General features: G+C 50.3%; 6 protein-coding genes across 11 annotated transcripts; 3 read left to right on the top strand and 3 right to left on the bottom strand.

Annotated features, from left to right (window-relative positions):
* Nucleotides 1-387: 387 nt before the first annotated feature.
* Nucleotides 388-3552, bottom strand: FOIG_06112 (uncharacterized protein). Of its 2 annotated transcripts, XM_031205091.1 has the most exons (5): nt 3271-3552; nt 3096-3127; nt 2870-3040; nt 2673-2810; nt 388-2617 (listed from the first exon to the last, which is right to left on the bottom strand). In XM_031205091.1, exons 2-5 carry the CDS (start codon nt 3106-3108, stop codon nt 2364-2366), a joined length of 576 nt encoding a protein of 191 aa, XP_031065340.1. In that variant the 5' UTR covers nt 3109-3127; nt 3271-3552; the 3' UTR covers nt 388-2363. The 2 variants fall into 2 exon arrangements, with proteins under 2 accessions (XP_031065340.1, XP_031065341.1); XM_031205092.1 differs by lacking the exon at nt 3271-3552 and having other exon boundaries at nt 1185-2617; nt 3096-3206.
* FOIG_06113 (serine/threonine-protein phosphatase 2A activator 1) lies at nt 511-2070 on the top strand (the record flags this gene model as incomplete). Its single annotated transcript, XM_031205093.1, has 2 exons — nt 511-1133; nt 1181-2070. 2 exons carry the CDS (start codon nt 511-513, stop codon nt 1896-1898), a joined length of 1341 nt encoding a protein of 446 aa, XP_031065342.1. The 3' UTR covers nt 1899-2070.
* A 622-nt stretch (nt 3553-4174) lies between the features above and the next one.
* On the bottom strand, nt 4175-6108 carry FOIG_06114 (uncharacterized protein; the record flags this gene model as incomplete). 3 transcript variants are annotated; one of them, XM_031205094.1, is made up of 3 exons in its annotated part: nt 5677-6108; nt 5412-5618; nt 4175-5361 (listed from the first exon to the last, which is right to left on the bottom strand). In XM_031205094.1, exons 2-3 carry the CDS (start codon nt 5561-5563, stop codon nt 4314-4316), a joined length of 1200 nt encoding a protein of 399 aa, XP_031065343.1. In that variant the 5' UTR covers nt 5564-5618; nt 5677-6108. The 3 variants fall into 3 exon arrangements, with proteins under 3 accessions (XP_031065343.1, XP_031065345.1, XP_031065344.1); XM_031205095.1 differs by having other exon boundaries at nt 4314-5361; nt 5423-5618; nt 5677-5851; XM_031205096.1 differs by having other exon boundaries at nt 4175-5618.
* A 112-nt stretch (nt 6109-6220) lies between these two features.
* Nucleotides 6221-13955, top strand: FOIG_06115 (uncharacterized protein). Its single transcript, XM_031205097.1, has 2 exons — nt 6221-6580; nt 6633-13955. The coding sequence occupies exons 1-2, from the start codon at nt 6471-6473 to the stop codon at nt 8746-8748; spliced, it is 2226 nt and encodes a 741-aa protein (XP_031065346.1). The 5' UTR covers nt 6221-6470; the 3' UTR covers nt 8749-13955.
* On the bottom strand, nt 8832-16260 carry FOIG_06116 (CCR4-NOT transcription complex subunit 4). Of its 3 annotated transcripts, XM_031205099.1 has the most exons (6): nt 14637-16260; nt 14483-14549; nt 14299-14411; nt 12487-14249; nt 12193-12291; nt 8842-11515 (listed from the first exon to the last, which is right to left on the bottom strand). In XM_031205099.1, exons 1-6 carry the CDS (start codon nt 14678-14680, stop codon nt 9147-9149), a joined length of 4455 nt encoding a protein of 1484 aa, XP_031065348.1. In that variant the 5' UTR covers nt 14681-16260; the 3' UTR covers nt 8842-9146. The 3 variants fall into 3 exon arrangements, with proteins under 3 accessions (XP_031065349.1, XP_031065348.1, XP_031065347.1); XM_031205100.1 differs by lacking the exon at nt 12193-12291 and having other exon boundaries at nt 8832-11515; XM_031205098.1 differs by having other exon boundaries at nt 12193-14249.
* FOIG_06117 (NADH-ubiquinone oxidoreductase 30.4 kDa subunit, mitochondrial) lies at nt 15112-16032 on the top strand (the record flags this gene model as incomplete). Its single annotated transcript, XM_031205101.1, has 2 exons — nt 15112-15475; nt 15524-16032. 2 exons carry the CDS (start codon nt 15112-15114, stop codon nt 16030-16032), a joined length of 873 nt encoding a protein of 290 aa, XP_031065350.1.
* Nucleotides 16261-16458: the final 198 nt, after the last annotated feature.

The following is a 16458-nucleotide window of genomic DNA, read 5'->3' on the forward strand; positions in this document are numbered from 1 at the left end:
GAAACATCAAATAGATACTATGTAGCTTGATGGCCTGGGATCTTGAAACTACGTTTCTATCTGTGAAGTGGTTGCATATCTGTAGGATATCTTCAAAGCAGCCAGTCGCAAACATTATCATGATCCATGTATGCATATCTTATCAAGAATTTCCATGAGGCCATGCGAAGCCGATGAACCAAGATCAGGCATATTTTTGAATGCTGAGACTGGAACTCGTAGGAACTACTAGAATGATAAAAGTAATTGTCTATAACTAAGCGAACTCATGGTTCCTCAAGCTAAGGTAGGCATATGTGTTTGGAGTTTCATGGTTATCGAGCATGAAAATAGATTACTAAATTATCTCCAACCATCCAACAGAACCAGCTCAGCTTCAACCAAGCACCAACGCCCACTTATTATTCTTGCACCGTAAAACTCCCCCGATCCTCCCAAACAACACTCCATTTTTGTTTTATAGTCAAGAAATCCTCAGCGCTGTACCCAAGGATTTGAGCCGCCGTCAACATGACGTCCGCAACCCCTCCAAAACACCAGACTCTCGAGATCTTGGACCTCAGCTCCCCACCAGCATTCACCAAGCCCTCGAAGCGCATCAACGAAGGCTCCGACGTCGCACGCTTCCTCACCAGCCTCGCCTACCGCGATATCGGAATCTTCATCCTCCAGCTTAACCACGCCTTATGTCCTCGAAACCAAACACCGTCACCCCTCCCCCGCACCTTTCCCCTCAATTCGAAACCGCCGACGTCGCCGTCCGTCCAAGCTCTACAGAACCTTTTGGCAAAGGTCGAGAACTTCATCGACCAAGCACCGCCTGACCCCGGTCCTCGACGATTTGGAAATGTCAGCTTTCGAAAGTGGTATGCTATCTTTGAGGAGCATTTGGACGAGCTGTTGGGAGAAGGGCTTCTAGGTGAAACACTCAAGATTGGCGATGGAAAGGCGAAAGTGGAAGTCTCTAGCTACCTACTTGGTGGTTTCGGCAGCGTTCAAAGATTAGACTATGGAACTGGGCATGAGCTCAGCTTTATAGCGTTTCTTGGGTGTCTATGGAAGCTGGGTTACTTCAAGGATGGACAGCAAGGAGGCGAGATCGAGCGCGAGATCGTCCTCAAGGTTATCGAGCCGTAGGTTACCTTCACATATGCTGGATGGATACCGCTAACACTGTTAGATATCTCAACGTGGTGAGAAAACTCATCCTAACCTACACTCTCGAACCCGCTGGTTCCCACGGCGTCTGGGGCCTCGACGATCATTCCTTCATGCCATACGTATTCGGCTCCGCGCAACTTACACGACCCATAAACGATGACGAGCCGATGCCTTTGGAGGGATCTGTCAAAGGTGCGCCGAAGCCTAGCGACGTTACCAAAGCCGCTGTTGTGGAGGACCAGCGACAGGTCAACATGTACTTTTCTGCCATTGGCTTCATCAACGATGTTAAGAAGGGCCCATTTTGGGAACACAGTCCTATTCTCTTTGATATCTCCGGTATTCGAGACGGCTGGGGCAAGATCAACAAGGGTATGATCAAGATGTTCAACGCTGAAGTGCTGTCAAAGTTCCCCGTTGTCCAGCACTTCCCATTCGGTTCCCTCTTCTCTTGGGATGTTGATCCAGATGCTGCAACTCCGACACAAAGCGTCCATATGGCGAACCAGCCAGCCACAGCAGGCCCAGTACCTTCAGGGCCCGGAACAGCTGCACCATGGGCTCAAGCTGCCAGAATGCCAGTTCCACCAGTAGCTGGCATTCCCTATACTCGGATGCCACCACCAGGACCCAGTTCAGGGTCACTTGCTAGACCACCTCGAGGCGCTGCGCCTACGAGTGAATCTACGAGTGCACAAATCACTGTTACCAAAGCACCGTGGGCTAGAGATTCATAGGGGATACATATACCAGCATCTGGAGATTTTAGCATATTAGGGAGTCAAGGATTGGACATAGATATTGATTTGCGCATTCGATCCTATAGAATTCCATGAGATTCCAACCATGCATCTCATACGATCATGAGTTTAGACTGTGGAAAACATCTGATATCTCATCACAATCCCCTCAAATTGCAGTCTAATCCTATAAAAGCACAATCTGAAATTGGAGCGAGGGAAGTATCTAGGATATAGAAAGCGGGTATATATTTAAAACAAAGCATCGCGACACTTTTCTCTCTGGGTATCCAGCCAACTGCTAGGAGAAAAGCTAACAGACATGGACAGCGAACCTGTCATGCAACTAAAAGACTCATGCCTCTAAGACAATCACGAATGCACATTCTTGGTACTCTAATCGATCAAGGTGTTCTCATCGAGATCTTACCTCGAGAGAAGGGAACCTTGTTCGAGTCGCACTTAAGCAGAGGCCACAGGGGCAGGAGCGGGAGCGGGAGGAGTATCCTTCTTGTCTTCCTCCTTAGGAGCCTCAGCGGGAGCAGCAGGTGTAGTCTCAGGAGCAGCGGGGGCGGGAGCTGGAGTCTCGGCGACAGGAGCAGTTGCGGCAGCAGGGGCAGCAGCCGGGGCGGGCTCGGTCTTGGCAGGCTCGGGAGCGGGAGCGGGAGCTTCGGTGGCCGGAGCAGCGTCGGGCTTGGCGGGTTCAGTTGCAGGAGCTTCAATCATTAGTTCTAGTTCTTGATCATGGATATCGTGTACATTGCGACATACCAGCAACTGGCTCCTCGGTCTTGGCTGGCTCAGCAGCAGCAGCGGGAGCCTCAGGCTTGACCTCAGTTGCGGGTTTGGCCTCCTCCTTAGCTGGTTCGGCAGCAGGGGCTGCGGGTTCAGCTGCAGGAGCTGGCTCAGCTGTGGCACACGACAGTCAGTAACGGGGTATTCAATAGATCGCATAGGCAGAAACGTACTGGCGGGAGCAGGAGGAGCAGCCTCGGCCTTGGTAGGCTCGGTGGCAGCTGTGGTATCGGCAGGCTTTGTCTCGGTAGGCTTGGGGTCGGCGGGTTTGGCTTCCTCCTTGTTATCCTTCTTCTTGAAGGCGGCCTTGAGCTTGGCCTTGAGGTTGTCAAGGGCGTGCAGAGCTGTTGAGGGGCTTGTTAGAGTCGCTTCTGAGGACGCTGTCGGGTTGTGACATACGAATTCCAGGCATGGTGTTTGATATAGGATTTCTGATGGTAAGTGATGGTCAGCTTGATTCTATCGCTTATGCTTCCTTGAGCTGGCGAAGCTATTGGATTTGCACGTCTGAAGTTGACTGAGACAGACCAGGACGATAAAGTCCACGCGAAGCAGGAATCGAGAGAAAACGTACCAGATGGAGCTTGGGAAAGTGATGTATGTCTTGTCAAGACAAAGGGTAGAAAGGTATCTAGAAGGAGAAGGAAGGTTAAGGATAAGGATAAGAATAGAGGTGGGCAGACGGGAGATGAAACTGCTCAGCCATGGCCAGTTCGTAAGTCATGTACTGTACATGACAGTACAGGTACAGTCCAGTATCAGCCAGAGACAGAGGCAGCGGTAACGGTAGTGGGTGACATTGGATGCAATCCAACCTAATCTCAACTGAAGCATCCTTGCGCTTCCAAGGATTCCAACTGGAACTGGGACTGGAATCTGAGGCAGCCACTGAAAAACAAGCATTTCCAGGGGTGGTAACAGAGGATCCACCGGATAATTTAGCAGGTACCTTACCTTTAGTTACGGGGTAGGCAATAATAACTTGATCTTGATTATCGGCAGATTACCCTGGTACTTGGAGGAGTGAATTACGAAGGGGAGAGTCGAGACATACGTGTAATCCTTATAATCTTGCATTCTTGTTGATTCTGTGTTTTCTCTTGTGGAATTTTATCAGAGATGAAACTGACACTGTAGGGAAATGTCAAGGGTCCAGAAGAAGAGACATGTCAGGCCTTGTGACCCTGGGACGCTAATATTGAAAACGAGACCGCCCTGACGACAGCGTGCATTGATTAGCCGCTGGTCCACTCATCATTTCGTCAATCACTATCAGTGACAAGTACCTCTCAAGCTGGCGAAGTCGTTCTTATACTGTCATGATTGACTGTGCTTCCTTGTTAATCAAGTACCTGCTGGTACATCCCCTCGAGTCAGCTTCTCAAACTTGGCTGATAAAGTGCTTCAGCCGCTCGTTCTAGACTCGAACGACAAAAAGAGATGCGTCTCGATATCAAAGGGATCCAATCGCATATTACCCCACCAGACAAGCTTTCTCAATGCTCCGTCGCTGCTTTAGCGCTGTGCTACCCCAAAATAGGTCAACCCTTTATCAACATTCGAACTATTGCTGCATGTACTGTGCATGGCTATTGCTACATGATCATGAGATCGATTCTATGGTGATAATCTCTCTGTTAACCACTCTTCTACGACCTTCTCTCCCTTTTCATCCATCACCATATCCTCCGACTCTTCCCCAGCATGTTCCATCTTTACCCTTCGCCGTGGCTCATTCTCCCACATCGAAACATCCGCATCCCAGAGTCCTCTCTCCTTCATCTCGACCATCTGGATACTTCGCTGCATCATCTCACCCAGTTCGCGCGCTTGCAGCTCTAAGCTGTTTCCCCACTGTTTCCCACTAAATGGCCGACCCGGTCTGTTCGTCGCTGTCGGCACAGGGTGTGTGTCGTACAGCAGAAGTGTCTCGGGAATCTTGAGCGTCGATTTGCGGGGCGGAAACACCAGCCTTGACATACGTGGTGTCTTTTCTTTCATATCGAACTCAGCATTCGGGTTGGTCAGGACTTCGATGGCTGCAGACTCTTCTTCCGACATGTGGTAAGATGAGGGAACTTTTATTCCTGGGTTGTGGAAGAAGAGGCTTGGGCTGGCGAAGACATCGAACATGTCGACCGTTGACTGGAAGAATATCGGTAGGTTCTGCTGAAGGTAATGCACGTATGTTCCCTCTCGAGGCTTGAAGTAGTTGGTTCTGTTGTTTGCATGCTTTCCGGGTCGATTTGCTGGGTGGTCCGGGAAAAACATGGTCCAATTGTAGATTCCGTTATATGCCACCAGACCCCGGACCGCAAATGGTTTGTGCGGTCGTGATTCTGAGAGTGCCAGAGATGAGGCAAGACTTGCACCTAGGTGAGAGCCATAGACATAGATACCACGCCTCTTGAGACCTTCGGGAGCCAGATTTTCGACTATCCACTGATAGGCGAAGAAGGTATCGTGGATTGGCGTTGGCCAGACATCGTCGACTGGAATAGTTTCGCTCGACTCATCGTCAAAGGAGTTCCAACGATAGTTGATGCTGGCAAGTGGCTTCCCTTGGAGAAATCCAGGGATATGAGGAGGTTGATTACCATCCACGGGTGAAGCTGGGAGTTGAATGAAGAGTGGAGAGTCTGGCTGCTCGGTAATGTTGATGAGGCTATTATGAAGCATTAGTAATGGGTTTGTGAGTATGAGATGATGGCTTACTCAATGCTCACATGGCCAGCTGAACCACATCGGACTTGAACACGGTCATGGCTCCGGATGCTATAGAGTCGCTGCCATGGTCTATGGAGAGGATTGGCGAGTCGATTACGACTGGCGTGATGAAGGGCTTGGAAATGGAGGCATCTTCGCATGCTGCTACAGCATTACCAATCCATATGGTAAGTGATAACTGTTTTTGTTCTAAAACTTCAACAAGAAGATTAGTCAATGGAAGTCGAGATACAACTGTTTGTTTTTGACTTACACGCTCTGCAATGAGTGAAGGTGAGAAGACGCGTGGTTTCAAACGTCGATTATTTCGCGGCTAATGTACCGATTCAACTGACAAAAGCCAAATTTCATGAGGCTGGAATCAAAGTTGAAGCACCAATTAAAGAGAAGTTCAAGATGTTCTGTTAAAAGACCAATATCAAGAACCCTTGAATAATGCATGAGATGAGGAAGGGCTTGTTTCGGAGGGAGTGAAATTTGAACGTTGCATGATTCTGTAATATCATTGGCCAGACAATGCCCACCCCACAAATGACGATCCGGTAATAACATTCATCGTTGAGGAGGTGAATTGCACGAACAAACTCACAAACGTTGGGAACAATGATCGAATCGATAAACCTTCAGTAAACACTAAAGCAATCAGATGCCGTCTTTTCCTAGATCCTGTATTAATTCCCCTGATTTGAGCCGCTGTAGCCGCTAGATCACCACCAACTCAACCCCCAAGGAATGATATCCCTTGTCTCTGACAGGCCATGCAAGTCTCGTAAAGTTGGTTTAGCTCGTGATCAAAACCCGTTTGTTTCCCTCTAACTTAAGATCTGATCTCGCCCGACGTCATTCCAGTGGGCATGTGCATGTTTATCCCCACGCCAAGAATTCTTTCTTTGAATATCCTCCTTGAATCGATATGGATCCCTTCTTTTTGCCAAGAAATATATAAGTCTTGACTTACACTGCAGTAAGATTATCTTATCTAGGATATGCTACCTTGTTATCGACTCTATCCTTGATATCGGATCGCCATAGGCTTGAGATATCCTCATGGACGACGGGGATCTCGGAGAAAATATCCAACAGGAGACTGACATTATTGAAGAGTCTGTCTCTCATGACAGACGCATAGGAAACGATGATGCTCATCTGGCTCCAAAGTAAGCTTCACCTCACCTTCACCACGAAATGCTACATTCTCTGACTGTTCAGCCGCTGGTGGTTTGCTTCCTCAGCATTCCCCATGATTGCCGGCACCCTCGGTCCAGTTGCTTCAGCCTTCAGTATCTGCGCTCTCGTACGCCCATGGAGACAGCACTACATTCCCAGTGAGCCTCTCAAGGAAGCAGCTTTTGTCGCTGATCCAATATGGCTCACCGTCATAAACGCTATCCAGCTCGGCATGGCCATCATATCAAATATCTTCCTCCTACTAAACATGACACGTCGTGTACGCTTTACTATCGCTCAGCCACTCACTATCATCGGATGGTACATCTCTGCTATTCTACTCATCGCTCTTCTAGCTACAGCCTCTGGGCCGCTTTATGAAGGCTTTGGTCACCCGAGAGAAGAGCTCATATGGTCTCAGGCCTTTTACTACGGCATTTGGGCTGCCATTCTCTACTTTGTCGATGCTTCGCTCATGGTGATAACCTTCTATGGAGCATCGGTTGGCCATTATCCCAACGACTTCAACTTGACGCCCAGCCAACGGACTCTCATGTTGCAGACCATCATGTTTCTCTTGTACTTGCTAGTCGGGGCCGTTGTGTTTTCCAATATCGAAAACTGGAACTATCTCGACACCGTATACTGGGCAGATGTAACTCTATTTACTGTCGGGTTTGGTGATTTCACAGCTCAAACAAATCTCGGACGAGCTCTCATGATGCCATACGCTTTGGTCGGTGTCATCAGCCTCGGTTTGGTCATCGGTTCTATCCGCAGTCTTGTACTCGAGCGAGGCAAAAAACAAGTCGATGCCAGAATGGAAGAGAAGAAACGCCGACGTATTGTCCGAACCATGACCAAGAAAGGCAAGGATGAGGTACTCGAGCCAATTCGAGAGCCACGACGACAAGACTCTATGGTTTCCCAAGGTGCACAATCAAACAATCAGCTACCGGCGACAGAATATGAGCGTCGAAAGGCAGAATTCGATCTTATGCGTAAGATCCAAGCTCAAACATCATATCGTCGTCGTTGGGTCGCCATGGGTATCTCGACCGGTGTATGGCTTATTCTGTGGCTCTTGGGCGCCTATATCTTTGTTAAGTGCGAAGAAGACTATCAAGGGTGGAAGTACTTTGATGGCTTCTACTTCTGCTTCGTCAGTCTCACAACAATCGGATACGGCGATGTGACTCCTATTTCGAACGCTGGAAAGTCCTTTTTCGTCTTTTGGTCTTTGCTTGCGTTGCCTACCATGACAGTCCTTATTTCAAACGCTGGAGACACCGTTGTCAAACTTATCCGTGATGGAACGCTTCGTCTTGGAAATGTCACTATTCTCCCAGGAGAGGACAACTTCAAGAGCGATCTCAAATACATCATCAACAGATGTACCTTTGGTCTGATGTATGCTAATTACACAGAGCCGCCGCCCCTAAACCAGGACAAGAAACCAGCTTCGAAGAATTCAAGCACTGGTACTTCAGACTCGACGATCAAGAAGGAAGAGGAGAAGCTTGACGAATACGCCCGCGGACGGCCGAGGCGCTCAGAAGCTGGAGAAGATGATGACCCAGCAGATCCGCGACCAGGCCAAAGCCGCAATAATTCAACCTTCACAGCTCGAGTTCGTCGTTCTCTATCTCGCCTTCGAGACGCCCATGAGGAGTTACCTACGGGAACAAACCTCCACTTTCTCCTCATTTCAGAAATCCAAGTCCTCATGAACCACCTCAAGTCATCAAAGCCACACAAATACTCCTTTGAGCAGTGGGCATGGTATCTTAAGCTCATTGGTGAGGATGAAAGCAATGCCGAGACACATGGAAAAGCGCAGCCAAACAGTCGGCATCATCATCACCACCACCCTCGTCGCAGGAAAACGAATGAGACTGCTGAAGGTGTTGAAAAGGACGTGGTCTCTGATGATACAACGGCTTGGTCGTGGGTCGGCAATCGGAGTCCGCTTATGGGAAGTCAAGAAGAGACTGAGTGGATTTTGGATAGACTCCTTGAACGACTTCGAGAGTCTTTGTCTATTGAGGGGAAGAAACAGGTCACTACCGATGCAAGGAGAGCTCTTGGGGCTGATCGTCGACGGTCGCCAGATGATACATATCATAGGAAGAAAGATGCAAAGAAGGAAGATGTTTGATACCCAAATAGGTTACTGGTTCTTAAATATTTGCATACGCACGTTAGTACTTGTCTATGGATTAATTAATAGGACAGAATCAAGATTGTAAATGGGTTTTGAGAAAGATTCACGTATGGCTCTCATATGTTGCTCTTTAGTTTGACAAACCACCCTGTACAGGACTGGGCTACCTGCAATTCCTTTTTTCTATGCCGATTCTTCTTATCCTTATGATTCCTAGTTACACTATTCCAACATTGATCCTATCGATTATCATACAAAGCCATCCGCCGTTCCGTGGCGATATTTGTGCTTCATTGCATCATACAGCTTCAATGGGCCATCCATTGAAGGTCCTCAACTCCTCTGGTCATAATACAGCGTGTTGTTAAAATGCGGTGTGTCGTTCTTGTCTCTTAGTTGTTTCCTCCAAGAATAAGTCGTCTGTTGCGCTTGATTACCTGGTTCAATCCCTTCTCCAACTTCTCAGTCTCTCGTCGAGCAGCCGCAAGGGCACCCTCTGCATCTTCGACGCTCATCAGGGGCATACCACCGACACCCATGCCGAAGTTCTTTCCACGCTCTTCACTCGACATTCCAGCCGAGCTGAAGTCCTGCATCGCCCGTGCTCCATCAGGAGGGCTGTAAATACCCACACCGGCGGCAGCATCGGGGCCATAGAAGTAGGGTGCGAGAGAGTTGAGACTCGCAGCAGCCGCATCCTTAGTAGGTGATGCTCCCTTAGGAAATCCCATGTTCGTAGCACCTAGGTTGAGGCGAGGGAGAACGTACTGGTTGATGTAGCTAAGCGCGTCCTCTCGCTGAAGCTTTCCGATAGGGTCTTGAGACTGGAGCTGGGCAGTGGCGGGGAAGATGTTGGGACGTCCATTGGGAACAGCTCGGCCCTTAATAAGAGAGAATGCTCCACTACCAGGCTGATGTCTAGGGGCAATGAACGATCCGGGGTTCTCTGCCGCATTGGCAATGGCAGCTTGAAGTTCCAGGAAAGCGTCCTCTTCCTCAGGGGTCAGACCACGTATGCAGTCACCATTGGGGGTAATGAGCATGCGGCTGCCATCAACGTGGAATTGCTTTCGGACAGGCTTTCCTGCGCGCAGCGCTGCAAGATCCTCATCTTGAATTTCTCCACATTTGCAAGAGCAGTCCTTACAATGCTCAGCCTTATTGGCGTTGTTCTTGGCAGCACTGTAGTCGGTGCGAGATGAGCCATTGGCGATGGGCTTAAACAGTTGGAGTTTATCGACACTCGAAGCCCAGAGAGTGTTCTTAATCTCAGAAAAAACCGACGCCGGGTCAGGCTGTGGTCTTGCAGGTGGCTCTTGAGCATCAGGGGTAGATTCCTTAGGGGACGCTGGAGGAGGAGGAGTCGGTTGAGTCTCGACCTCCTTTGTTTTGCCCTTGGATTTGATTGACTTCTTTTGAGAATTCTTGCTCTTGACAGGCTTCTCTTCTGGCTCTCTTTCGGGCTCCTTGACGGGCTCTTGTTGAGATGGTGGCTGGGATGGCTCGTCTGCGGGAGCCTCTGGGATAGTAGAAGCATCAGGCTGGGCCGTCTTAATCGGCTTTTCCTTCTTCTGTTTCTTCTTCCGTCCCATGATAGGAGCATGCACCTCTGCCTCTGCTATGGGAGCCTCAGCGATCAACTTTGTTTCTTGCTTCAAAACATCTTTTCGTTGCTTTCGCTGTTGACTCTTGGTTGTGGTTCTTACCGCAGCAGACCCAATCCTGCTGGGGGGCGGCGAGCTTGCCCGAGAATGGGTCACAGAGGCAGACACTACCGAGGCGTTGTCACTAATCATCTCACTGACAGGTGTATCTGGCCTGTGACTACCAGAGACAGCCCTGGAGGTGCCTGACAACGCAACCGATGCCATGGTCAAGGCAGGAGAAGCAGGAGGAGGTGCCTCGGCCTTGGGAGCTGCAATGACACGCAGTGTCTTTGGTGCTGTGCGTGTGACAGGGGATGCAATTGCGGTAGACGAGGGTGTAGGCAAGGGAGGAAAGGCCGCCGAGGTCTCTGTTGTTGACTTCTCAGTTGTTGCAGATAGTTCACTGGTCTTCACAGCCACATTCTTTCCAACCTGAGTGTTGACAGTAATGGGCTTCTTGTCTGCTGCCTGGGACGATGATGCAGGTTTCACTTCCTGGGCCTTGGTCTCCTGAGCCTTGGCTTCTTGAGCTTTGGTCTCTTGAACCTTGGCCTCCTCCGCTTTGGTTTCCTGGGCCATGCTCTCTAGGCTGGCTCCGGCCTTGGCCATCATTCTGTCCACAATCCTCTCAGCATGACGTTTGGCCTTTGGCGTAGCCTTGGGTGTAGGCGTTGCGGGTCGACTCTTGTTCTTCGATGCATCCAAAGCTGGAAAGTCCTCATCCTGTAAGAAACTTGCCTTTGTAAGGTTCGGTTGCGATTGTGTCGTAATCTCCCGTGAGAGTCCGCTTTCGGCTGCCAGAGACTTGATGTTCTTCTTTGCTTCCGAGACGGGTATCGCTGGCTTTAGCTTTGCAGGCGACTGGTCAGGAGTTAAAGAACCTTGTGAGAGTCCAGGGGGTGGCATTCTAGGTAACGCTGGCACAATGTTGGTGAGTTTTGTATGACCTTGAGTAGATGGAGGTCTCGATATGTTGGCTGGCAGTCCTGGGGGTAACGACAAGCCCGGGGGCACAGATGTGCGACCTTCCATACCAATTGGCGGCAGTATGGGATCGTCAGAAACTAACGCGTCGACAGAATTCGTAGCTTCGTCTAGGGATAGGAGCTCATCATCTGAACGCTTGTTAGCATAGGTTCAGTCACTCGGTCTGAATGTAAAGCAAAACACAAAGACTACGCTACGAGAGCAACACCCCATTTATATACAAGACTTTGGGGACAGGATCATGCTACGGCGACCAACATCGTCTTCCACGGGGGACAACGAGAAGAACAGGCGATTTGGAGAGAATAGAGGGTATTGCTATTTCTGACCAAGGAGACCGCCAAACCTAGGCGGATGAATTCGACATTTGTTAACATACATAGGGAGCTTGTGGAAGACGATGATGGCTTGCCTGACGTGAACCCCCATGCGCGGTCTTCCATAGACCGGTAAAAGTCGGAGGAAGGAGACTCGAGATGTTCTCTCGTCGTCCTCCGTTTTCCCCAATAAAACATAGATGACGCCTGATGCAAAAGCTGACCTCCCAGAGCAGCATTAATCACGCATATGCTGCTGAATCAAGATGCGCTTGAAACTCGTGTCCCCCGAGGAAGATGAAAGGCAACTTTTCTCGCCCTGACCCTGATTTCCGAAGAACGCCCCCCCTTTGTGCATGAAGAAGAAAAAGCCGATACCGATGAGAGGATACCAAACATCACCCTCCTAGACTGCAACAACTCCGAGAAACATCAAAACTACCACCTTCCATAGCCTGCATTATACATCATGTTGTGACTGTACCCACCTTGACTCTGACCGCCAAACAAGCCCTGTCCGACTCCGGCGCTGCCTTGAGACTGGTGCTGCATTCGCGCCTGCAAGATACTCGGGTCTGCAAGATCTACTAAGCCACTCCCCCCGGAGGAGGAAGTGTTAGCATGTCTGTGCTTCTTTCCCTTCTTCTTCTGCTTAGAGCCCATGTCTTGGTACCCTCCAGGTGTATTACCATAGAGAGGCGGCAGGAGCCCGGAAGAAGGAGCTGGGGTGGAGGTAGAGGATGGTGGGTACTGGTTTGAATAAGAAGGAATCATAAACTCACGCTTTCCCGCATCGTGGGACTGGTTGTTACCAGCTCGACCGCGGCCGATTAAACTCTGAAGAAGCTCACTCGAATTGTCTTTGGGGGCGCCAAAGCCCTGTCCACCAAACTGGCCGAACATGCTAGGGGGAGTGCCGGTTGACTTAAGACCAGGAGGAGGTCCAGGCATGGAGGCCCCGTAAAACTGATTGCTGCTCTGCGATTGAAACGTGTTGGGCATCATAGAGGATTGCTGGGCCATGATACGCGGGTTGGCTGCGACCTTGACGTTGGTAGAAGAGCCAGCGTTGTCGTTGGCAAAGCTGAATCGAGAGGATTGACGGTTGTGGCCTTGACCTTGGCTTTGACCCTGATTCTGGAAAGCATTGCTTTGGCTGGTTATGCCAGGAGGGGCATCGCCAAATCCGCCCTGAGATCGAAGATACAGCTGCTGCGGCGTCATAGACCGCGAACCAGGGTTCCCCGAGCTCTGGCCAAAAGGTGAGGCTCCAGTGAGGGAAGGTCCAAAGAGCCCGTCAGTAGAAAGTCGCTGAATAGGAGGCTGAGCACTAGGTCGGCGATCGAAGCCTCGGTTGTCGCTAGAACTGTCACGGTCCTCAGGCTCTCCTCCGAGAGCAAGGCTGCCACCGGTCTCAGGTTCTCCTTCCGATGGCTCACGAACCTCGGGTCGCTCTTCCTGTTCTCCACTCAAACGTGAATCCTCCTCCTCTCGCATAGCCCGGCGCTTCTCGCCACCACGAGGATCGAACATAGGTGGGTATTGGTCTTCGTCAACGTCTGGAAAGATAGGCATGGGGCAACTTTGCAATGTCTTGTAGATCTCCTTAAGCCATGAATCAGGCGACTCTTGAGTTGGTGCAGGTGATTCAGACTCCCGGGTCCCAGATGATGACGGCCCAGCAACTGGCTCCTCTTGCTGAGGTTCCTCTTCCTCCAACTCATCCTCATCTTCCTCTTCGACTGCTTCTTCTGGTACAGGCTCTGCGGTGACAGGCTGAGCTGTTGAAATAGCAGGGCTGGATGCAGCACCACTAGTAGCAAGACTGCCTCTGCGACTTCGCTGTGGATTGCGTGCCCAGTTGGCTGAGGAAGGTAGAGCTGATCCATCGGCACCATTCTCAGAACCCTCTTTACTAATGGAGCGCGTCATCGGATGAGATACGACGGGAGGCGGCGTAGGATGGGAAATCTGTTGTCGGGAAGCCGACCGCGAACTGCCTCCGGGGAGAGGCCGTTGAGACCCTATACTGTTCATAGAGGACAAGTCCTGTCGTGAGTAACTGTCCTCCTCATCGCCCTGTTCATGCAAGAACATGCAACCAGGATTGCCGCATTTTTCATTCTTTAACCAAGCTGAACAGTATTTCGTCGTGCCGTGCTGCGCCTTTAGGACTCGATCACCGTTGTGGGATCCGTGCACAGCTTGGATGCACCGCGTCGCTTCTTCCGGACGTTCGAAGGTCACGTAAATGCCAAGCGACTGATGTTGGCCATCAGAGCTCTTTCGGTTACTAATGGATATCTTTTGGATGTTGCCGTACTGGCCGAAGAACTCGGGCTTTCGTAGCGTCTTGAGAAGTTCGTCCTCTCGAACTGTCGGTGCAAGACCCGTGATGTAGACCAAGTTCTTTTGGACAACACGGACACCGATCAGATTCTTACGGTTCTCCTTTTCGGCTTCGCGTTTCTGTAGTTCTTTTTGTCGTTGATCCAGAGCTCGTTTCTTTTGGTTCTTTTGAATATTGGCCCGAAACTCGGCGACTCTTGGGGGTTGGTCAGCATAGCACCATGGTGGCAGAGGGTTCATCATACTCTTCTTGCGTAACGACTTTCCACTGTATAGTTTTTTCGTCGTAAGGTCGTCGGCAAGCAGGGCAAAGGCCGTTCATATTATTCTTGATGTTGTTAAAACAAAACTGGCACACCTGTAACCTCAAAGTTAGCAAACGTGGCCGGAAGGTCAACCTTGACTGGCAAGATATTTTTCTTATCATACCTGGTATCCACAAGGACAAGGTCTGAAGTTCCTATCTGAGAGATCAAACTCTTCGATGCAGAGGGGGCTATCTAGAGGTCAGCTTTGGGTACCAAACATTACCCAAGGAGCAGTGCGCTACAAGCGCCACCCCCAGGCGGGCGGTGAATCATACCAGGTATCCTCCTCATCTTCTATGAATGAATCTTGTGGCGCCATTGTGAGAAGTTATAATTAAGGTGAAAGGCAAGAAATAGTAAGTTCGAGATGCGATGGGCGGAAATAGATATGTGAGTACAAGGAGAGGAACGGTGTTTGGTATGCATCGAGGCTGCGGGAAAGTGAAAGATGGAAAATACACCTAAGCTATTCTCGGTCTAGCTTCAGAGCTCGAATCACGTGTAGGCATCTTCGTCATTGAAGGTCGACAAAGGGCAAGTAAAATAGCAGGGTACCTGGCTTTGTGTGGTAGAAGCACTGGAGGCAAAGTATAGCGTTATTGTCGGCTCAAGTACGGGAAATCTCCTTCACGCTTCTGCCGCTAAGATTCTCGAGCCAATGCTTGCGGCATCATTACCAACACCGTAAGGTATTTCGTCTCGACGACATCTTGCATCGCCAATTGGCCTCGAATCGTCACACAAACGGCCATGGCGACAAGCATTTCTCGAAGCAGGGCGTTGGCCTCAGCTCTGCGACCCGCGAGGCCCTCCGTCCAGCTCCGTAACGACCAGGCAATCCGTTGCTTGTCCAGCACTGCCCGTCAATATGTCGCAATGCCGAAGGAGTCTCCCAACCTGCGAAAGGCCCCTCGAGATCACCCCAGCGTCCTGAAGGCCCCGATCGTCAACCCTGCCGACAAATACCAGAGCAAGTCCGACAACATGCACCGTTATGGTGCCTGGTTGATGGGTACTCTGCCCAAGTACATCCAGCAGTTCTCCGTCTGGAAGGACGAACTCACCATCTATATCTCCCCCTCGGGTGTCTACCCTGTCTTCAGCTTCTTGAAATGTTAGTAACACGTCAATTGGCTATGAGACAACTGCTAAAACATGACAGACAACACTGCCGCTGAGTTCACCCAGGTTAGCACTATCACTGCTGCGGATTACCCCACGCGCGAGAACCGTTTCGAAATCGTCTACAACCTTCTTTCGGTCCGTCACAACTCTCGAATTCGTGTCAAGACCTACGCCGATGAGGCTTCTCCTGTCCCCAGTGTTACCGGACTTTTTGATGGTGCCAACTGGTACGAACGAGAGGTGTACGACCTTTTCGGTGTCTTCTTTGCCGGTCACCCCGATCTCCGACGAATCATGACCGATTATGGTTTCGAGGGTCACCCTCTGCGAAAGGACTTCCCCTTGACTGGTTACACTGAGATCCGATACGATGAGGAGAAGAAGCGTATCGTCACCGAGCCTCTGGAGCTCACTCAGGCCTTCCGTAACTTTGAGGGTGGTTCCAGTGCGTGGGAGCCCGTTGGAGCCGGACAGGACCGCACACCCGAGTCTTTCAAGCTGCCAACGCCTAAGCCTGAGGAGAAGAAGGAGGAGCCGAAGAAATAAAAGGGTCCATGTTCACCCCAAGCTGTATAAGATCCAATGTCATTTGTTAGAAATATCACCTGGTTTTAGCATCCATCCAATCCAACCCGTATATCTCGCCCATCTATTTTGGTGGTGCAGTCGTCATCCATAGTGTCATATCAGATACGCACGCAAGGCGCTAACTTGATAGCATCGCCCAACGTGTGGAAATGGGTGGTGCACACCGCTGGCTGATAACTGACAGTGCCGAGGAATGCGCCTGTTGATAGCGTTACATGTGGTCCGGGAACCCGTCACGTCCCCTGGGTGCGGGCAAGGAACTGATTGGCACTACTTTAGGAAGCGAAGCTGACAATCTTAGACTGATTTGCCATTGCGCTCTCTGAGGAAGCACAACATGTCAGCTTTCATCATATTATATGCGGCTCCTCGATAGATTCGTAT

This window comes from Fusarium odoratissimum, assembly GCF_000260195.1.
Source record: "Fusarium odoratissimum NRRL 54006 unplaced genomic scaffold supercont1.8, whole genome shotgun sequence".
Classification (NCBI taxonomy): Eukaryota; Fungi; Ascomycota; class Sordariomycetes; order Hypocreales; family Nectriaceae; genus Fusarium; species Fusarium odoratissimum.